Source organism: Eretmochelys imbricata, unplaced genomic scaffold (genome assembly GCF_965152235.1).
Source record: "Eretmochelys imbricata isolate rEreImb1 unplaced genomic scaffold, rEreImb1.hap1 Scaffold_43, whole genome shotgun sequence".
Lineage (NCBI taxonomy): Eukaryota > Metazoa > Chordata > Testudines > Cheloniidae > Eretmochelys > Eretmochelys imbricata.
This window is the reverse complement of record NW_027554355.1, coordinates 1-14,750: the sequence shown is the minus strand read 5'-3', so window position 1 is coordinate 14,750 and position 14,750 is coordinate 1. Positions and strand designations below refer to the sequence as shown.

The following is a 14,750-nucleotide window of genomic DNA, read 5'->3' as shown; positions in this document are numbered from 1 at the left end:
GGTCGGGGGTGGGGTGGGCAGACGCCCCGCTCCCGCCCGCGGCACAGAGCACCCCTGTGCCCCTGTGGGGCTCAGCCGGCCCGGCCGGGGTCTCGGCGACGGGCGGGGGAGTTCCGGGGGTCTGGCTGGCGCGAGGGGGAGCCCCTGGCCGGGGAGCCCCTGGCCGGGGAGCCCCGTGCTGGGGAGCCCCGGGCCGGGGAGCTGCGGGCGGGGGCCGGGGAGCCCCGGGCCGGGGAGCTGCGGGCGGGGGCCGGGGAGCCCCGGGCCGGGGAGCTGCGGGCGGGGGCCGGGGAGCCCCGGGCCGGGGAGCTGCGGGCGGGGGCCGGCTGGCCCCCTGCGGCCGGGGCTACATCCACGGTCACCACCCCGTGGACCTGGGAGAGCTGGGGGCTGTCCAGACTGGCCACCAGCTGGCGTCGCCCGGCCCGGAGCGGCACGAATGTCTGGCGGAAGGAGATCGTCTGGTGCCCACCGATGGTCCTGTGGGCAGAGGAGAAGGGGTCAGGGCGCCCGGGTTCCGTCCCAGCCCTGGGAGTGGAAGGGGGTCTAGCGGTTAGAGCAAGGGGAAGTGGGTTGGGTGCTAGGACTCCTGGGTTCCATGCCTGGCTAGGGGAGGGGAGGGGAGGGGAGGGGAAGGGAGGGGGTCTAGTGATTAGAGTGGCAGGGGGTGGGGAGACTAGGAGCCAGGACTCCTGGGTTCTCTCCCCAGCTCAGGAAGGAGAATGGGGTCTAGTGGTTAGAACAGGGGGGCCAGGTGCCAGGATTCCTGGGTTCCATCCCTGGCTCAGGGAAGGGGGGGGGTCTAGTGATTAGAGTGGCAGGGGGTGGGGAGACTGGGAGCCAGAACTCCTGGGTTCTCTCCCCTGTTCAGGGAGGATAGTGGGGTCTAGTGGTTAGAGGTGTGGGCCTAGGAGCCAGGACTCCTGGGTTCCATCCCTGGCTCTCAGAGAGGAGTGGGAGCGGAGGAGGGTGGGGGGATCACTCACCCTAAGGTTGTGGCCTTGGGGCTGGACACCCCCGACCCCTCCATGTGGAAGACCGCACCCGTCAGCGTCTGGGGCAGTGGGTTCTTGAAGAGGACTTGCACCTGGGTCTCCTTGCCCACCACAGCTGGGCCCAGCACCTGAGAGAGAGAGGTGAGAACCCAGGTGTCCGGGCCAGCTTCGTCCTCCCCCACACAGCCCCCCACCCCCAAGCAATCCCAGGTGTCTTGGTCCTGTCGATTCACCTGCCCTTGCAGTGAGAGAATCCAGGCACCTGGACCCCCCTTTACTGTGAGCCTCAGGTTCCCCCTGACCCCCACAGTGCAAGAACCCAGGTGTCCGGGCTGTCCCCAGCACTCAGAGAACTCAAGTGTCAGGTCAGGTTTCCCCCCATAGTCAGAGGACACTGGTGTCTGGGCCCCCCCGGCAGTCAGAGAACGCAGGCGTCCGGGCCCCTTACCGTGAGCGTCAGACCCCCCCATAGTGAGAGAACCCAGGGGTTCGGGCCCCTTACCGTGACCGTCAGACCCCCCCCATAGTGAGAGAACCCAGGCGTCCGGGCCCCTTACCGTGAGCGTCAGACTCTCCACCCATAGTGAGAGAACCCAGGCGTCCGGGCCCCTTACCGTGAGCGTCAGACCCCCCCATAGTGAGGGAACCCAGGCTTCCAGGCCCCCTTACCGTGAGCGCCAGACCCCCCCATAGTGAGAGAACCCAGGCGTCCAGGCCCCTTACCGTTAGCGTCAGACCCCCCCATAGTGAGAGAACCCAGGCGTCAGGGCCCCCTTACCGTGAGCGTCAGACCCCCCCCCATAGTGAGAGAACCCAGGTGTCAGGGACCCCTTACCGTGAGCGTCAGACCCCCCCATAGTCAGAGAACCCAGCCATCCGGGCCCCCTTACCGTGAGCGCTAGACTCTCCCCCCATAGTGAGAGAACCCAGGCGTCCGGGCCCCTTATCGTGAGCGTCAGACCCCCCCCCATAGTGGGAGAACCCAGGCGTCCGGGCCCCCTTACCGTGAGCGCCAGACCCCCCCATACTGAGAGAACCCAGGCGTCCGGGCCCCTTACCGTTAGCGTCAGACCCCCCCATAGTGAGAGAACCCAGGCTTCAGGGCCCCCTTACCGTTAGCGTCAGACCCCCCCCATAGTGAGAGAACCCAGGTGTCAGGGCCCCCTTACCGTGAGCGTCAGACCCCCCCCATAGTGAGAGAACCCAGGTGTCAGGGCCCCCTTACCATGAGCGTCAGACCCCCCCCATAGTGAGAGAACCCAGGTGTCAGGGCCCCCTTACCGTGAGCGTCAGACCCCCCCATAGTGAGAGAACCCAGGCGTCCGGGCCCCTTACCGTGAGCATCAGACCTCCCCATAGTCAGAGAACCCAGCCATCCGGGCCCCTTACCGTGAGCGTCAGACCCCCCCCATAGTGAGAGAACCCAGGCATCCGGGCCCCCTTACCGTGAGCGCTAGACTCTCCCCCCATAGTGAGAGAACCCAGGCGTCCGGGCCCCTTACCGTGAGCGCTAGACTCTCCCCCCATAGTGAGAGAACCCAGGCGTCCGGGCCCCTTATCGTGAGCGTCAGACTCTCCCTCCATAGTGAGAGAACCCAGGCGTCCGGGCCCCTTACCGTGAGCGCCAGACCCCCCCATAGTGAGAGAACCCAGGCGTCAGGGCCCCCTTACCGTGACCGTCAGACCCCCCCCCATAGTGAGAGAACCCAGGCGTCCGGGCCCCCTTACCGTGAGCGCTAGACTCTCCCCCCATAGTGAGAGAACCCAGGCGTCCGGGCCCCTTATCGTGAGCGTCAGAATCTCCCTCCATAGTGAGAGAACCCAGGCGTCCGGGCCCCTTACCGTGAGCGTCAGACCCCCCCATAGTGAGAGAACCCAGGTGTCAGGGCCCCCTTACCGTGAGCGCCAGACCCCACCCCCCATAGTGAGAGAACCCAGGCGTCCGGGCCCCTTACCGTGAGAGTCAGGCCCCCCCATAGTGAGAGAACCCAGGCGTCCGGGCCCCTTACCGTGAGCGTCAGATCCCCCCCATAGTGAGAGAACCCAGGCGTCCGGGCCCAGTTACCGTGAGCGCTAGACGGTCCCCCCATAGTAAGAGAACCCAGGCGTCCGGGCCCATTATCGTGAGCGTCAGACTCTCCCTCCATTGTGAGAGAACCCAGGCGTCCGGGCCCCTTACCGTGAGCGTCAGACCCCCCCATAGTGAGAGAACCCAGGCGTCAGGGCCCCCTTACCGTGAGCGTCAGACCCCCCCCATAGTGAGAGAACCCAGGTGTCAGGGCCCCCTTACCGTGAGCGTCAGACTCTCCCCCCATAGTGAGAGAACCCAGGCGTCCGGGCCCCCTTACCGTGAGCGTCAGACCCCCCCGCCCCCGCATAGTGAGAGAACTCAGGCGTCCGGGTCCCTTACTGTGAGCGTCTGACCCCCCCCCCCATAGTGAGAGAACCCAGGCGTCCGGGCCCCTTACCGTGAGCGTCAGACCCCCCCCCACATAGTGAGAGAACCCAGGGGTCCGGGCCCCCTTACCGTCAGCGCCAGACCCCCCCCATAGTGAGAGAACCCAGGCGTCCAGGCCCCTTACCGTGAGCATCAGACCCCCCCATAGTCAGAGAACCCAGGCATCCGGGCCCCGTACCGTGAGTGTCAGACCCCCCCATAGTGAGAGAACCCAGGTGTCAGGGCCCCCTTACCGTGAGCGCCAGACTCTCCCCCCATAGTGAGAGAACCCAGATGTCAGGGCCCCCTTACCGTGAGCGCCAGACTCTCCCCCTATAGTGAGAGAACCCAGGCGTTCGGGCCCCTTACTGTGAGCGTCAGACCCCCCCTATAGTGAGAGAACCCAGGCGTCCGGGCCCCCTTACCGTGAGTGCCAGACTTTCCCCCCATAGTGAGAGAACCCAGATGTCAGGGCCCCCTTACCGTGAGCGCCAGACTCTCCCCCTATAGTGAGAGAACCCAGGCGTTCGGGCCCCTTACTGTGAGCGTCAGACCCCCCCCTATAGTGAGAGAACCCAGGCGTCCGGGCCCCTTACCGTGAGCGTCAGACCCCCCCCCCCATAGTGAGAGAACCCAGGCGTCCGGGCCCCCTTACAGTGAGCGTCAGACCCCCCCCCATAGTGAGAGAACCCAGGCATCAGGGCCCCCTTACCGTGAGCGTCAGACCCCCCCCGTAGTGCGAGAACCCAGGCGTCCGGGCCCTTTACCGTGAGTGTCAGACCCTCGCCCCCATAGTGAGAGAACCCAGGCATCCGGGCCCTCTTACCGTGAGCGCCAGACTCTCCCCCCATAGTGAGAGAACCCAGATGTCAGGGCCCCCTTACCGTGAGCGCCAGACTCTCCCCCTATAGTGAGAGAACCCAGGCGTTCGGGCCCCTTACTGTGAGCGTCAGACCCCCCCTATAGTGAGAGAACCCAGGCGTCCGGGCCCCCTTACCGTGAGTGCCAGACTTTCCCCCCATAGTGAGAGAACCCAGATGTCAGGGCCCCCTTACCGTGAGTGCCAGACTCTCCCCCTATAGTGAGAGAACCCAGGCGTCCGGGCCCCTTACCGTGAGCGTCAGACTCCCCCCATAGTGAGAGAACCCAGGCGTCCGGGCCCTCTTACCGTGAGCGCCAGACTCTCCCCCCATAGTGAGAGAACCCAGATGTCAGGGCCCCCTTACCGTGAGCGCCAGACTCTCCCCCTATAGTGAGAGAACCCAGGCGTCCGGGCCCCCTTAGCCTGAGCGCCAAACTTTCCCCCCATAGTGAGAGAACCCAGGCGTCCGGGCCCCTTACCGTGAGCTTCAGACTCCCCCCATAGTGAGAGAACCGAGGCGTCTGGGCCCCTTACCGTGAGCGTCAGACCCCCCCCATAGTGAGAGAACCCAGGCGTCCGGGCCCCTTACCGTGAGCGTCAGACCCCCCATAGTGAGAGAACCCAGGCGTCCAGGCCCCTTACTGTGAGCGCCAGACTCTCCCCCCATAGTGAGAGAACCCAGGCGTCCGGGCCCCCTTACCGTGAGCATCAGACCCCCACATAGTGAGAGAACCCAGGCGTCCGGGCCCCTTACCGTGAGAGTCAGGCCCCCCCATAGTGAGAGAACCCAGGCGTCCGGGCCCCTTACCGTGAGCGTCAGACCCCCCCCCATAGTGAGAGAACCCAGGCGTCCGGGCCCTCTTACCGTGAGCGCCAGACTCTCCCCCCATAGTGAGAGAACCCAGGCGTTTGGGCCCCTTACTGTGAGTGTCAGACCCCCCCTATAGTGAGAGAACCCAGGCGTCCGGGCCCCCTTAGCCTGAGCGCCAGACTTTCCCCCCATAGTGAGAGAACCCAGGCGTCCAGGCCCCTTACCGTGAGCGTCAGACCCCCCCCATAGTGAGAGAACCCAGGCGTCCGGGCCCCTTACCGTGAGCGTCAGACCCCCCATAGTGAGAGAACCCAGGCGTCCAGGCTCCCTTACTGTGAGCGCCAGACTTTCCCCCCATAGTGAGAGAACCCAGGCGTCCGGGCCCCTTACCGTGAGCGTCAGACCCCCCATAGTGAGAGAACCCAGGCGTCCAGGCCCTCTTACCGTGAGCGCCAGACCCCCCCATAGTGAGAGAACCCAGGCGTCCAGGCCCTCTTACTGTGAGTGCCAGACCCCCCCCATAGTGAGAGAACCCAGGCGTTCGGGCCCCTTACCGTGAGCGCCAGACTCTCCCCCTATAGTGAGAGAACCCAGGCGTTCGGGCCCCTTACTGTGAGCGTCAGACCCCCCCCCCCCCCATAGTGAGAGAACCCAGGCGTCCGGGCCCTCTTACCGTGAGCGCCAGACTTTCCCCCCATAGTGAGAGAACCCAGGTGTCAGGGCCCCCTTACCGTGAGCACCAGACTCTCCCCCCATAGTGAGAGAACCCAGGCGTCCGGGCCCCCTTACCGTGAGCGTCAGACCCCCCCCTATAGTGAGAGAACCCAGGCGTCCGGGCCCTTTACCGTGAGTGTCAGACCCCCGCCCCCATAGTGAGAGAACCCAGGCATCCGGGCCCTCTTACCGTGAGCGCCAGACTCTCCCCCATAGTGAGAGAACCCAGATGTCAGGGCCCTCTTACCGTGAGCGCCAGACTCTCCCCCTATAGTGAGAGAACCCAGGCGTCCGGGCCCCCTTACCGTGAGTGCCAGACTTTCCCCCCATAGTGAGAGAACCCAGATGTCAGGGCCCCCTTACCGTGAGCGCCAGACTCTCCCCCTATAGTGAGAGAACCCAGGCGTTCGGGCCCCTTACTGTGAGCGTCAGATCCCCCCTATAGTGAGAGAACCCAGGCGTCTGGGCACCCTTACCGTGAGCGTCAGACTCTCCCTCCATAGTGAGAGAACCCAGGCGTCCGGGCCCCTTACCGTGAGCGTCAGACCCCCCCCATAGTGAGAGAACCGAGGCGTCCGGGCCCCTTACCGTGAGCGTCAGACTCCCCCATAGTGAGAGAACCCAGGCGTCCGGGCCCCTTACCGTGAGCGTCAGACCCGCCCCATAGTGAGAGAACCGAGGTGTCAGGGCCCCCTTACCGTGAGCGTCAGACCCCCCCCATAGTGAGAGAACCCAGGTGTCCGGGCCCTTTACCGTGAGCATCAGACCCCCCCCATAGTGAGAGAACCAGGCGTCCGGGCCCTCTTACCGTGAGCGCCAGACTCTCCCCCCATAGTGAGAGAACCCAGATGTCAGGGCCCCCTTACCGTGAGCGCCAGACTCTCCCCCTATAGTGAGAGAACCCAGGCGTCCGGGCCCCCTTAGCCTGAGTGCCAAACTTCCCCCCATAGTGAGAGAACCCAGGCGTCCGGGCCCCTTACCGTGAGCGTCAGACCCCCCCCATAGTGAGAGAACCGAGGCGTCTGGGCCCCTTACCGTGAGCGTCAGACCCCCCCCATAGTGAGAGAACCCAGGCGTCCGGGCCCTTACCGTGAGCGTCAGACCCCCCATAGTGAGAGAACCCAGGCGTCCAGGCCCCTTACTGTGAGCGCCAGACTCTCCCCCCATAGTGAGAGAACCCAGGCGTCCGGGCCCCTTACCGTGAGCGTCAGACCCCCCCCCCATAGTGAGAGAACCCAGGCGTTCGGGCCCCCTTACCGTCAGCGCCAGACCCCCCCCATAGTGAGAGAACCCAGGCGTCCGGGCCCTTTACCGTGAGCATCAGACCCCCCCCCCATAGTGAGAGAACCCAGGCGTCCGGGCCCTCTTACCGTGAGCGCCAGACTCTCCCCCCATAGTGAGAGAACCCAGATGTCAGGGCCCCCTTACCGTGAGCGCCAGACTCTCCCCCTATAGTGAGAGAACCCAGGCGTTCGGGTCCCTTACTGTGAGCGTCAGACCCCCCCTATAGTGAGAGAACCCAGGCGTGCGGGCCCCCTTAGCCTGAGCGCCAGACTTTCCCCCCATAGTGAGAGAACTCAGGCGTCCGGGCTCCTTACCGTGAGCGTCAGACCCCCCCCCATAGTGAGAGAATCGAGGCGTCAGACCCCCCCCATAGTGAGAGAACCCAGGCGTCCGGGGCCCCTTACCGTGAGCGTCAGACCCCCCCCATAGTGAGAGAACCCAGGCGTCCGGGCCCCCTTACCGTGAGCGTCAGGTCTGGTGTGCGCAGGCGGAAGCTGTGCTGCTTGGCGAGTACCTGCCCGGTCTGAGCCACCTTCCCCGAGACGCTGAGCATGAGGGCCGCCTGGTCCACGAGGTGGGGCTGGTACTCGGCATAGGACACCACCATGCGGACGGACTGGGCTGCAGGGGGCAAGGAGGGGGTCAGAGAGCCCGGTGGGGGCAGGGGGCAGCTGTCAAGGGCTGGGGCACCCAGGGTCATGGAGGGGCCGGGGCTGAGAGGATCAATGGGTCAGGAGGGGATCGGGGGTGTGTGGGGGGCTTCTGAGATCAGGGGCTGGGTTTGAGGGTTCAGGGGGATATACAGTGGTGGGTTGGGTTTGGGGAGACTTGGGGGAGAAGGTTTGGGGGGCCCTGGAGGGATGGGTTTGGAGGTACCCATTTTTTGCCAGGCAGGAGCCGGTCCTGTTTGAAGTTGCTTTGGGTCACCTCGGCGTAGTTTGGGGTTCTGGGGGGCTGGGCATCGGCGTGCAGGGGATTGGGGAGTTCAGAAGCTGGAGGTTCAGGGTGACTTTGGGGGCTAGGTGGGGTTTGGCTGCGCAAGAGATGAGATTGGGGTTCACAGGGATGTGGGGGTGTGGACTGAGACTTAGAAGACAGGGTGGATTTGTGGGTTCGTGATGGGGAGATAAGAGGTTGGGAACCGTGGGGCTCAGGAGATTGGGATTCAGGGGTGTGGATTGAGGTTTTGGGGGTTTAGAGCTGGGGGGATTTGGGATCCGGCATCAGGGGAATGGATTGTGGACCAGGGTTTCAGGGGATCGGGGTTCAGAGGCATTTGGGGGTGAGTTGGGAGCGCGGGGCCCAGGGATCAGAGTTGCAGGGAGTCAGGATTCAGGGGGATTCCCTGGGGGCTAGGAGGTCAGGCTTTGGGAGGTGGGTGAGTGGTTTTGTGGCTTCAAGAACTGGAGGATTTGGGCTGGGGTCAGGGGATGGATTGGGGGTCAGGGTTGCAGACGGTTGGGGTTCAGGGGGATGGATTGCAGGCTGGGGGATCAGGGTTCAGAGACTCTGGGGTGTGGGCTGGGGATCGGGGTATCAGGGCTGCAGGAGATCAGGGCTAGCGGGGGGTCGAGGTTCGGGGTGTGGGCTAGGGGCCGGGGGCTCAGGGCTACAGGGGGTGGGGGTTCAGGCTGCAGGGGGCCAGGGGATCAGGGCTGCAGGGGGTTGGGGTTTGGGGAGGTGGGCTGGGGGTCAGGGGATCAGGGCTGTAGGGGGCAGGGGTTCAGGGCTGCAGGGGGATCGCTGTTTGGGGGGTGGGCTGGGGGTCAGGGCTGCAGGTGGATTGAGGTTCAGGGGGGTGGGGGCTTGGGGCCAGGGGCCAGGGCTGCAGGGGGTTGGGGTTTGCGCGGGTGCGCTGGGTGTCAGGGGGCCAGGGCTGCAGGGGGTTGGGGTTCAGGGGGGTGGGGGCTTGGGGCTGGTGGGGGGTCAGGGGATCAGGCCTGCAGGGGGATCAGGGCTGCAGGGGGCCGGGGCTCACCTCCTCCCGGCGGGATCTGCACCTGCCGGCTCTCCTGTTTGAAGGTGCTCCCGTCACGCCCGTGTAGAACATGGGGGCCAGGTGCAGGCTGAGGGCCACGCTGTGACTGCTGCTGCCCCGGTTACTCAGGGCCACCTGGATGCTCACGTCCTGGCCCATGATGGCCTCGGAGGTCTCCACGCTCAGCGACACGTCCTCGCCCCACTCCTTGTTCTTGTAGATGTGCGCCTTGGTGCCGTGCCGTGCCGCCGTCTCCACCGCTTGCCGCTCGGCTTCCGAGCCTGGGGGGGGCCACGAGGAGTCAGCGAGGGTGGGAGCTGGGCCTCCCCCGCCGGGACCAGTGTCCTTGTGCAAGGGTGGGCGCTTGTGCGCAAACAGCAGTGCCTGAGCATGCATGGGTGTGCAAACACCAGGGCGTATAAGAAGGTGAGTGTGCAAAGAGAAATGGATGAGTGTGCCAACAGAAATGGGCGAGTGCAAGTGTGTAAATTCAGAAACAAAAGTGGGTGTGCACGAATGAGCGTGCAAATGCAGGGGAAATGATCATGACCAGGATTGTGGGTGTGCTAACATGTGCAAATCAGTGCAAATCAGTGCGCAGTGTAGGGGTGCGACTGTGTGGAAATGCGTCTGTGGAAGAATGAGAGAGTTCACGTGCAGAAAACGGAGCATGTGAACAGATGTGTGCACATCGCATGAGTAAGTGTGCAACAGTGACCAAGCAAGCATGCAGATGAACGTATGGGTGCAAGCAGAAAAGTGAGTGCTCAAACACAAACGTGAGTGCACAAGAGGGCGTGGGAAGGCCAATAAGCGAGCGTGGAAACGTGCTTGGGGCGCACAGGTGAGCGTACACACGTGGAAAAGTGAGTGTGCAAGCATGGTTGCGTGTGCAAAGCTAGCCAACACATCTGTGTCAGGTTAGTGTGTACCTCGGTATATGAGCGCTCGGCTGTTGCAGGAGCTCGCTGCGGCTCTTTCCCCCACGCATTCCGCTCACCCGCACACCCGACGCTAGCCCAGGCCCGTGTTTGGCACAAGCGGCGAGGAAAGGTGTCCAGATCCGGCCACGCTCAGTCCAGCTCTCAGCGTGTGCCGAGGAGGGGCCGGCCTGGCCCCTGGAATGCCATTCTCCAACTCGGAGATGAGCCAAGACCCAGAACAAACACGAAGGGAACTGGCCCGACAGGGTGGGTTGGTAGGGGTCAAATCCTCCTGGAAATGCTCCGTGTGTGGGGAGTGTCACAACTCTGCACAGGCCAGCTTCCCGGAGAGCGTGGTCGCACTGAGCGTCTCACTCCTGCCGGTGTGCAGCAAGAAAGCAGACGGCGATGGGCGGGGTCCAGGGATGGAGCGTACAATGGATCGACAGCGCCCAGGGAGACGGGAGCACGCAAACCTGGACGGGTGAGGGCACAAGAACGAGCGTGCAAACAAAACCAGCAGGCAAGCATGCAAATGGAGTGCGCAAGACATGCAGACAGGAGCCTGCAAACACTGACACTTGAGCGTGCAAACAGGATGGTGAGAGAGGACAAGAGTGCCCAGTGAGTGGCTATATACGTAAGAGAGTCCAAAGGAGCGTGCAAGAGTGAGTGTGCAAATGAAGAAGAGGGCATGTGAAGCATGCAACAGTGAGCATGCTCGTGCAGGAGAGGGCGTGTGCGGCATGCCAGAGCCAGTGTGCAAATGCAGCCGAGGTGCCATGAGCAGGCGTGCCCGGCAAGGATGAAAGCCTGCGTGGCTGAGTGTGCACATGTGAGTGTGTAAGGCGGTGCGGGGGGGGCCCGGCCCCCCCCGGCGCGGCCCCCCCCCGTGCCCGACGCATACCCTCAGGGTGCTTGTAGAGATCGGTGATGTCGTGACGCTGGTGGGAGCCCACGGCCTTGGTGCTGATCAGGTGCCCGATGGCCTTTTCCTCCACGTAGACGATCTTGTAGGTGCCATCGGCCTGGCGCTGCCAGTAAACCTTGTCGCTGTTCACCTGGGGGGCGGGGATTGGGTCAGCGCCCCATGGAGACCCCTCCCTTTCACAGCCCCCATGGACTGTTCCCGCCCCTTCGCAGCCCCTAGGGAGAGACCCCGCCCCAACACGGGGTCCCACAGAGAGACCCTGCCCCCACGGAGACCCCTCCCCTTCACAGCCCCCCTCCCCCCCAAATACTGATGTTCATCTTTGGGGGGAGCAGACTTTTTTGCCCTCCCCCCCCAATACCTCAGCAAAGATGAAGGGTGCGTCGTACTTCAGATACACCTGCCCTTTTTTAATGGCCTCCACCGAGCAGGGCCCGCAGCAGAAGATACCTGGGGGGAGAGGTTAAGGGGGTCAGATAGGGGCAGGATTGGGGGAAGAGGTAGTGGGGGTGGGAGACACACAGTCACACCCAACAGCCCCTGTGGGGCTTAGGGCCCCAAAAGCCACATTCCTGTTGTCCTGGGGAACTCCCCAACACTGGATCACACCACCAGAGGGGAAGTGCGCCCTTGGGGAGGTGCATTGTGGGAGGGGGCTTCTCACGCTCCAGCAGAAGGGGACCCCTCTGTCCAAGACCCCCCCCATTTCATCCCCTGGCTTCGCCTTCAAACCTATTTCTCAGCCTCCCCCTCTTCTCCCCTCCCCCTTCTTCCTCTGCCCTCCACCCCCTTGCTTCCACCCCCTCTGCCCCCCACTCACCACTGCTGGTCTCTTGGGGGGTGGCATCGACCACTTGCCACCCATCATACCCCGAGGGCAGGTCGGGCCGGGTCATCCAGCAGTCATTCCACACGTGGAAATTCCTGGGGGGCAGACCAGGGGGGTTACCGGTTGCATCAGAGCCCCTCTTCTCCCCCCCACAGCCAATGCCTCCCTCTCCACAGCGCCTCCTACTGGAGTAGCCGGGAGCTGCCCCCCGGTGGCCGCCCCCTCACCAGACGGAGTCGGCGTTGAGCCGTTCCAGCGGTTTCATGTTCTCGTCGAAGTAGATGTCCATGGTGAGGCTGACGTCCGTGTCGTGGGCCGAGTTGTAGTTGGTGACCGTGCGGGTGGCGATCCCAAAGCACCGCAGGACTGGGGAGGGGGGCAGAACGGGGGGGTGTGTGTCGGGCTGTCGGGAGGGACACAGCCCCCCTACCCCCTGCAGGATCCCCCCAGCGCTAGCCCTGTCTGGCCTCTTCATTCTTTCCCTCCATTCTTTCATTCATTCATTTCCTCCCTCCCTCTTTCCCCTCCATCGCTTCATTCCTCCCTCCCCTCCTTCATCCTCCATCTGTCTCCATCCCCTCCGTCTCGCTCTCTCTTCCCTTCCCTCGGTTGTTTCATTCCTCCTCTCCTTCCGCCCCCCACGCCTCTCTTCTTTCCTTCTAGTCCTCCTTTCTCTGCATTCCTCCATTCCCTCCTTCTCTCAAGCCCTGCTTTCATCCCCTCTCCTTGCTTTTCATTCCCTCTATTCTTCCTCTCCCGGCCAGTGCTTCTCTCTCTCGTCTTTCCTTCCCGCTTCCCATTCGTTCATTCCCTCGGCCCCCTACTGACCAGTCAGACCACAACCTCCCCCCAGCGGTGCCCCCTGGTGGCCAGCCAGGCCTGGCGTGTTCCCCCCCAGCGGTGCCCCCTGGTGGCCAGCCAGGCCTGGCGTGTTCCCCCCAGCGGTGCCCCCTGGTGGCCAGCCAGGCTTGGCGTGTTCCCCCCCCAGCGGTGCCCCCTGGTGGCCAGCCAGGCCTGGCGTGTTCCCCCCAGCGGTGCCCCCTGGTGGCCAGCCAGGCTTGGCGTGTTCCCCCCCCAGCGGTGCCCCCTGGTGGCCAGCCAGGCCTGGCGTGTTCCCCCCCAGCGGTGCCCCCTGGTGGCCAGCCAGGCTTGGCGTGTTCCCCCAAAGCAGTGCCCCCTAGTGGCCAGTGCGGGCAGCGTGTTCCCTCCCAGCACTGCCCCCCAATGGCTAGTGGGAGACAGCACATCCCCCCCACCCCCCCGTGGTGTCCCCCGGCAGCTGGCCAGAGGTGGTGTCCCCCCCCGCAGTGGTCTGCTGGTCTAGCACGCCCCCCCCGGCAATGCCCCCGAGTGACCAGTTGGCAGCGCATCCCCGCAGCAATGCCCCCTGGTGGCCAGCCAGGCCTGGCGTGTTCCCCCACAGCGGTGCCCCCCTGGTGGCCAGCCAGGCCTGGCGTGTTCCCGCACAGCGGTGCCCCCTGGTGGCCAGCCAGGCCTGGCGTGTTCCCCCCCAGCGGTGCCCCCTGGTGGCCAGCCAGGCCTGGCGTGTTCCCCCCAGCGGTGCCCCCTGGTGGCCAGCCAGGCCTGGCGTGTTCCCCCACAGCGGTGCCCCCTGGTGGCCAGCCAGGCCTGGCGTGTTCCCCCCCAGCGGTGCCCCCTGGTGGCCAGCCAGGCCTGGCGTGTTCCCGCACAGCGGTGCCCCCTGGTGGCCAGCCAGGCCTGGCATGTTCCCCCACAGCGGTGCCCCCTGGTGGCCAGCCAGGCCTGGCGTGTTCCCGCACAGCGGTGCCCCCTGGTGGCCAGCCAGGCCTGGCGTGTTCCCCCACAGCGGTGCCCCCTGGTGGCCAGCCAGGCCTGGCGTGTTCCCCCACAGCGGTGCCCCCTGGTGGCCAGCCAGGCCTGGCGTGTTCCCCCCCAGCGGTGCCCCCTGGTGGCCAGCCAGGCCTGGCGTGTTCCCCCCCCCAGCGGTGCCCCCTGGTGGCCAGCCAGGCCTGGCGTGTTCCCGCATAGCGGTGCCCCTGGTGGCCAGCCAGGCCTGGCGTGTTCCCCCCCAGCGGTGCCCCCTGGTGGCCAGCCAGGCCTGGCGTGTTCCCGCACAGCGGTGCCCCCCTGGTGGCCAGTCAGGCCTGACGTGTTCCCCCCCAGCGGTGCCCCCTGGTGGCCAGCCAGGCCTGGCGTGTTCCCCCCCAGCGGTGCCCCCTGGTGGCCAGCCAGGCCCGGTGCTCCCCCAGGTGGTGCCCCCGCAGTGGCCAGTGGGGGGCAGTGGTGCGCCCTGATTACCAGTTGTGACGACGCCGGCGAAGACCCAGCACTGGCCGTAGAGGACGGGGTAGCCGGTCCGGTGGTACTGCCGGAGGATGTCCACGCTGCCCACCCAGGCCGAGGGGTTGGTGCCCCGGGAGTAGTCACCCGTCCAGTTCCCCACCAGCACCCCGTTGTCGTCCAGGGAGTTCACCTGCCCCACGCCGGGGGGGGGGAGAGAGAGCGGTGAGGGGGGGTAGAAAGGTCAGGGGAGGGACTTTAGGGACAGACAGGCGCGGAGGGTGGAGGTCGGGATGGGATGGGATGGGGGGGTGGAGGTGCCCCCCCGCCCATGGGCCCCTCCTCCACTCACCATGGCGGAGACGACGCGGGAGACGCTGATGGGGTCCCCGCGCCCCGAGTGGGGCATCCCGCGCCGGTCCAGGATGTACAGGCAGGCGTCCAGCAGCCCCCGGTCAAACTGGGGGGGGGAAGAGACGGGGGTCAGCGCCGAATAGCCCCCTCCGGCCCGGGGACCCCTCTCCTGGGGTGCCCCCTCCTCCATCCCCCTCCCTTCTCCTCCTCCTGCCCCAGGACCCCTCCCCTGGGGTATGCCCTACCCCATCCCCCTCCTGCTCCAGGACCCCCCCATCCCTGCCCCTCGGTCCCACCTGCCCGTAGTTCCAGGTGCGCTCCCCGATTTGGCTCTCGGTGCCGTAGTAGATCCGCCCGCTCTCGTTGAGCA

The 14,750-nt window shown here is 65.3% G+C and overlaps 1 protein-coding gene across 1 annotated transcript; it reads right to left on the bottom strand.

Annotated features, from left to right (window-relative positions):
• Positions 1 to 71: 71 nt before the first annotated feature.
• Positions 72 to 14,745, bottom strand: TGM1 (transglutaminase 1; the record flags this gene model as incomplete). The annotated part of the gene is given in 12 exon segments (XM_077806986.1): positions 72 to 480; positions 987 to 1,123; positions 7,564 to 7,724; positions 9,082 to 9,126; positions 9,129 to 9,362; positions 10,912 to 11,065; positions 11,297 to 11,385; positions 11,756 to 11,859; positions 11,992 to 12,130; positions 14,045 to 14,219; positions 14,379 to 14,486; positions 14,677 to 14,745. Coding segments are annotated over 12 exon segments (1,824 nt in total), but the record flags the coding sequence as incomplete, so codon positions are not given.
• Between the last annotated feature and the right edge of the window lie 5 nt (positions 14,746 to 14,750).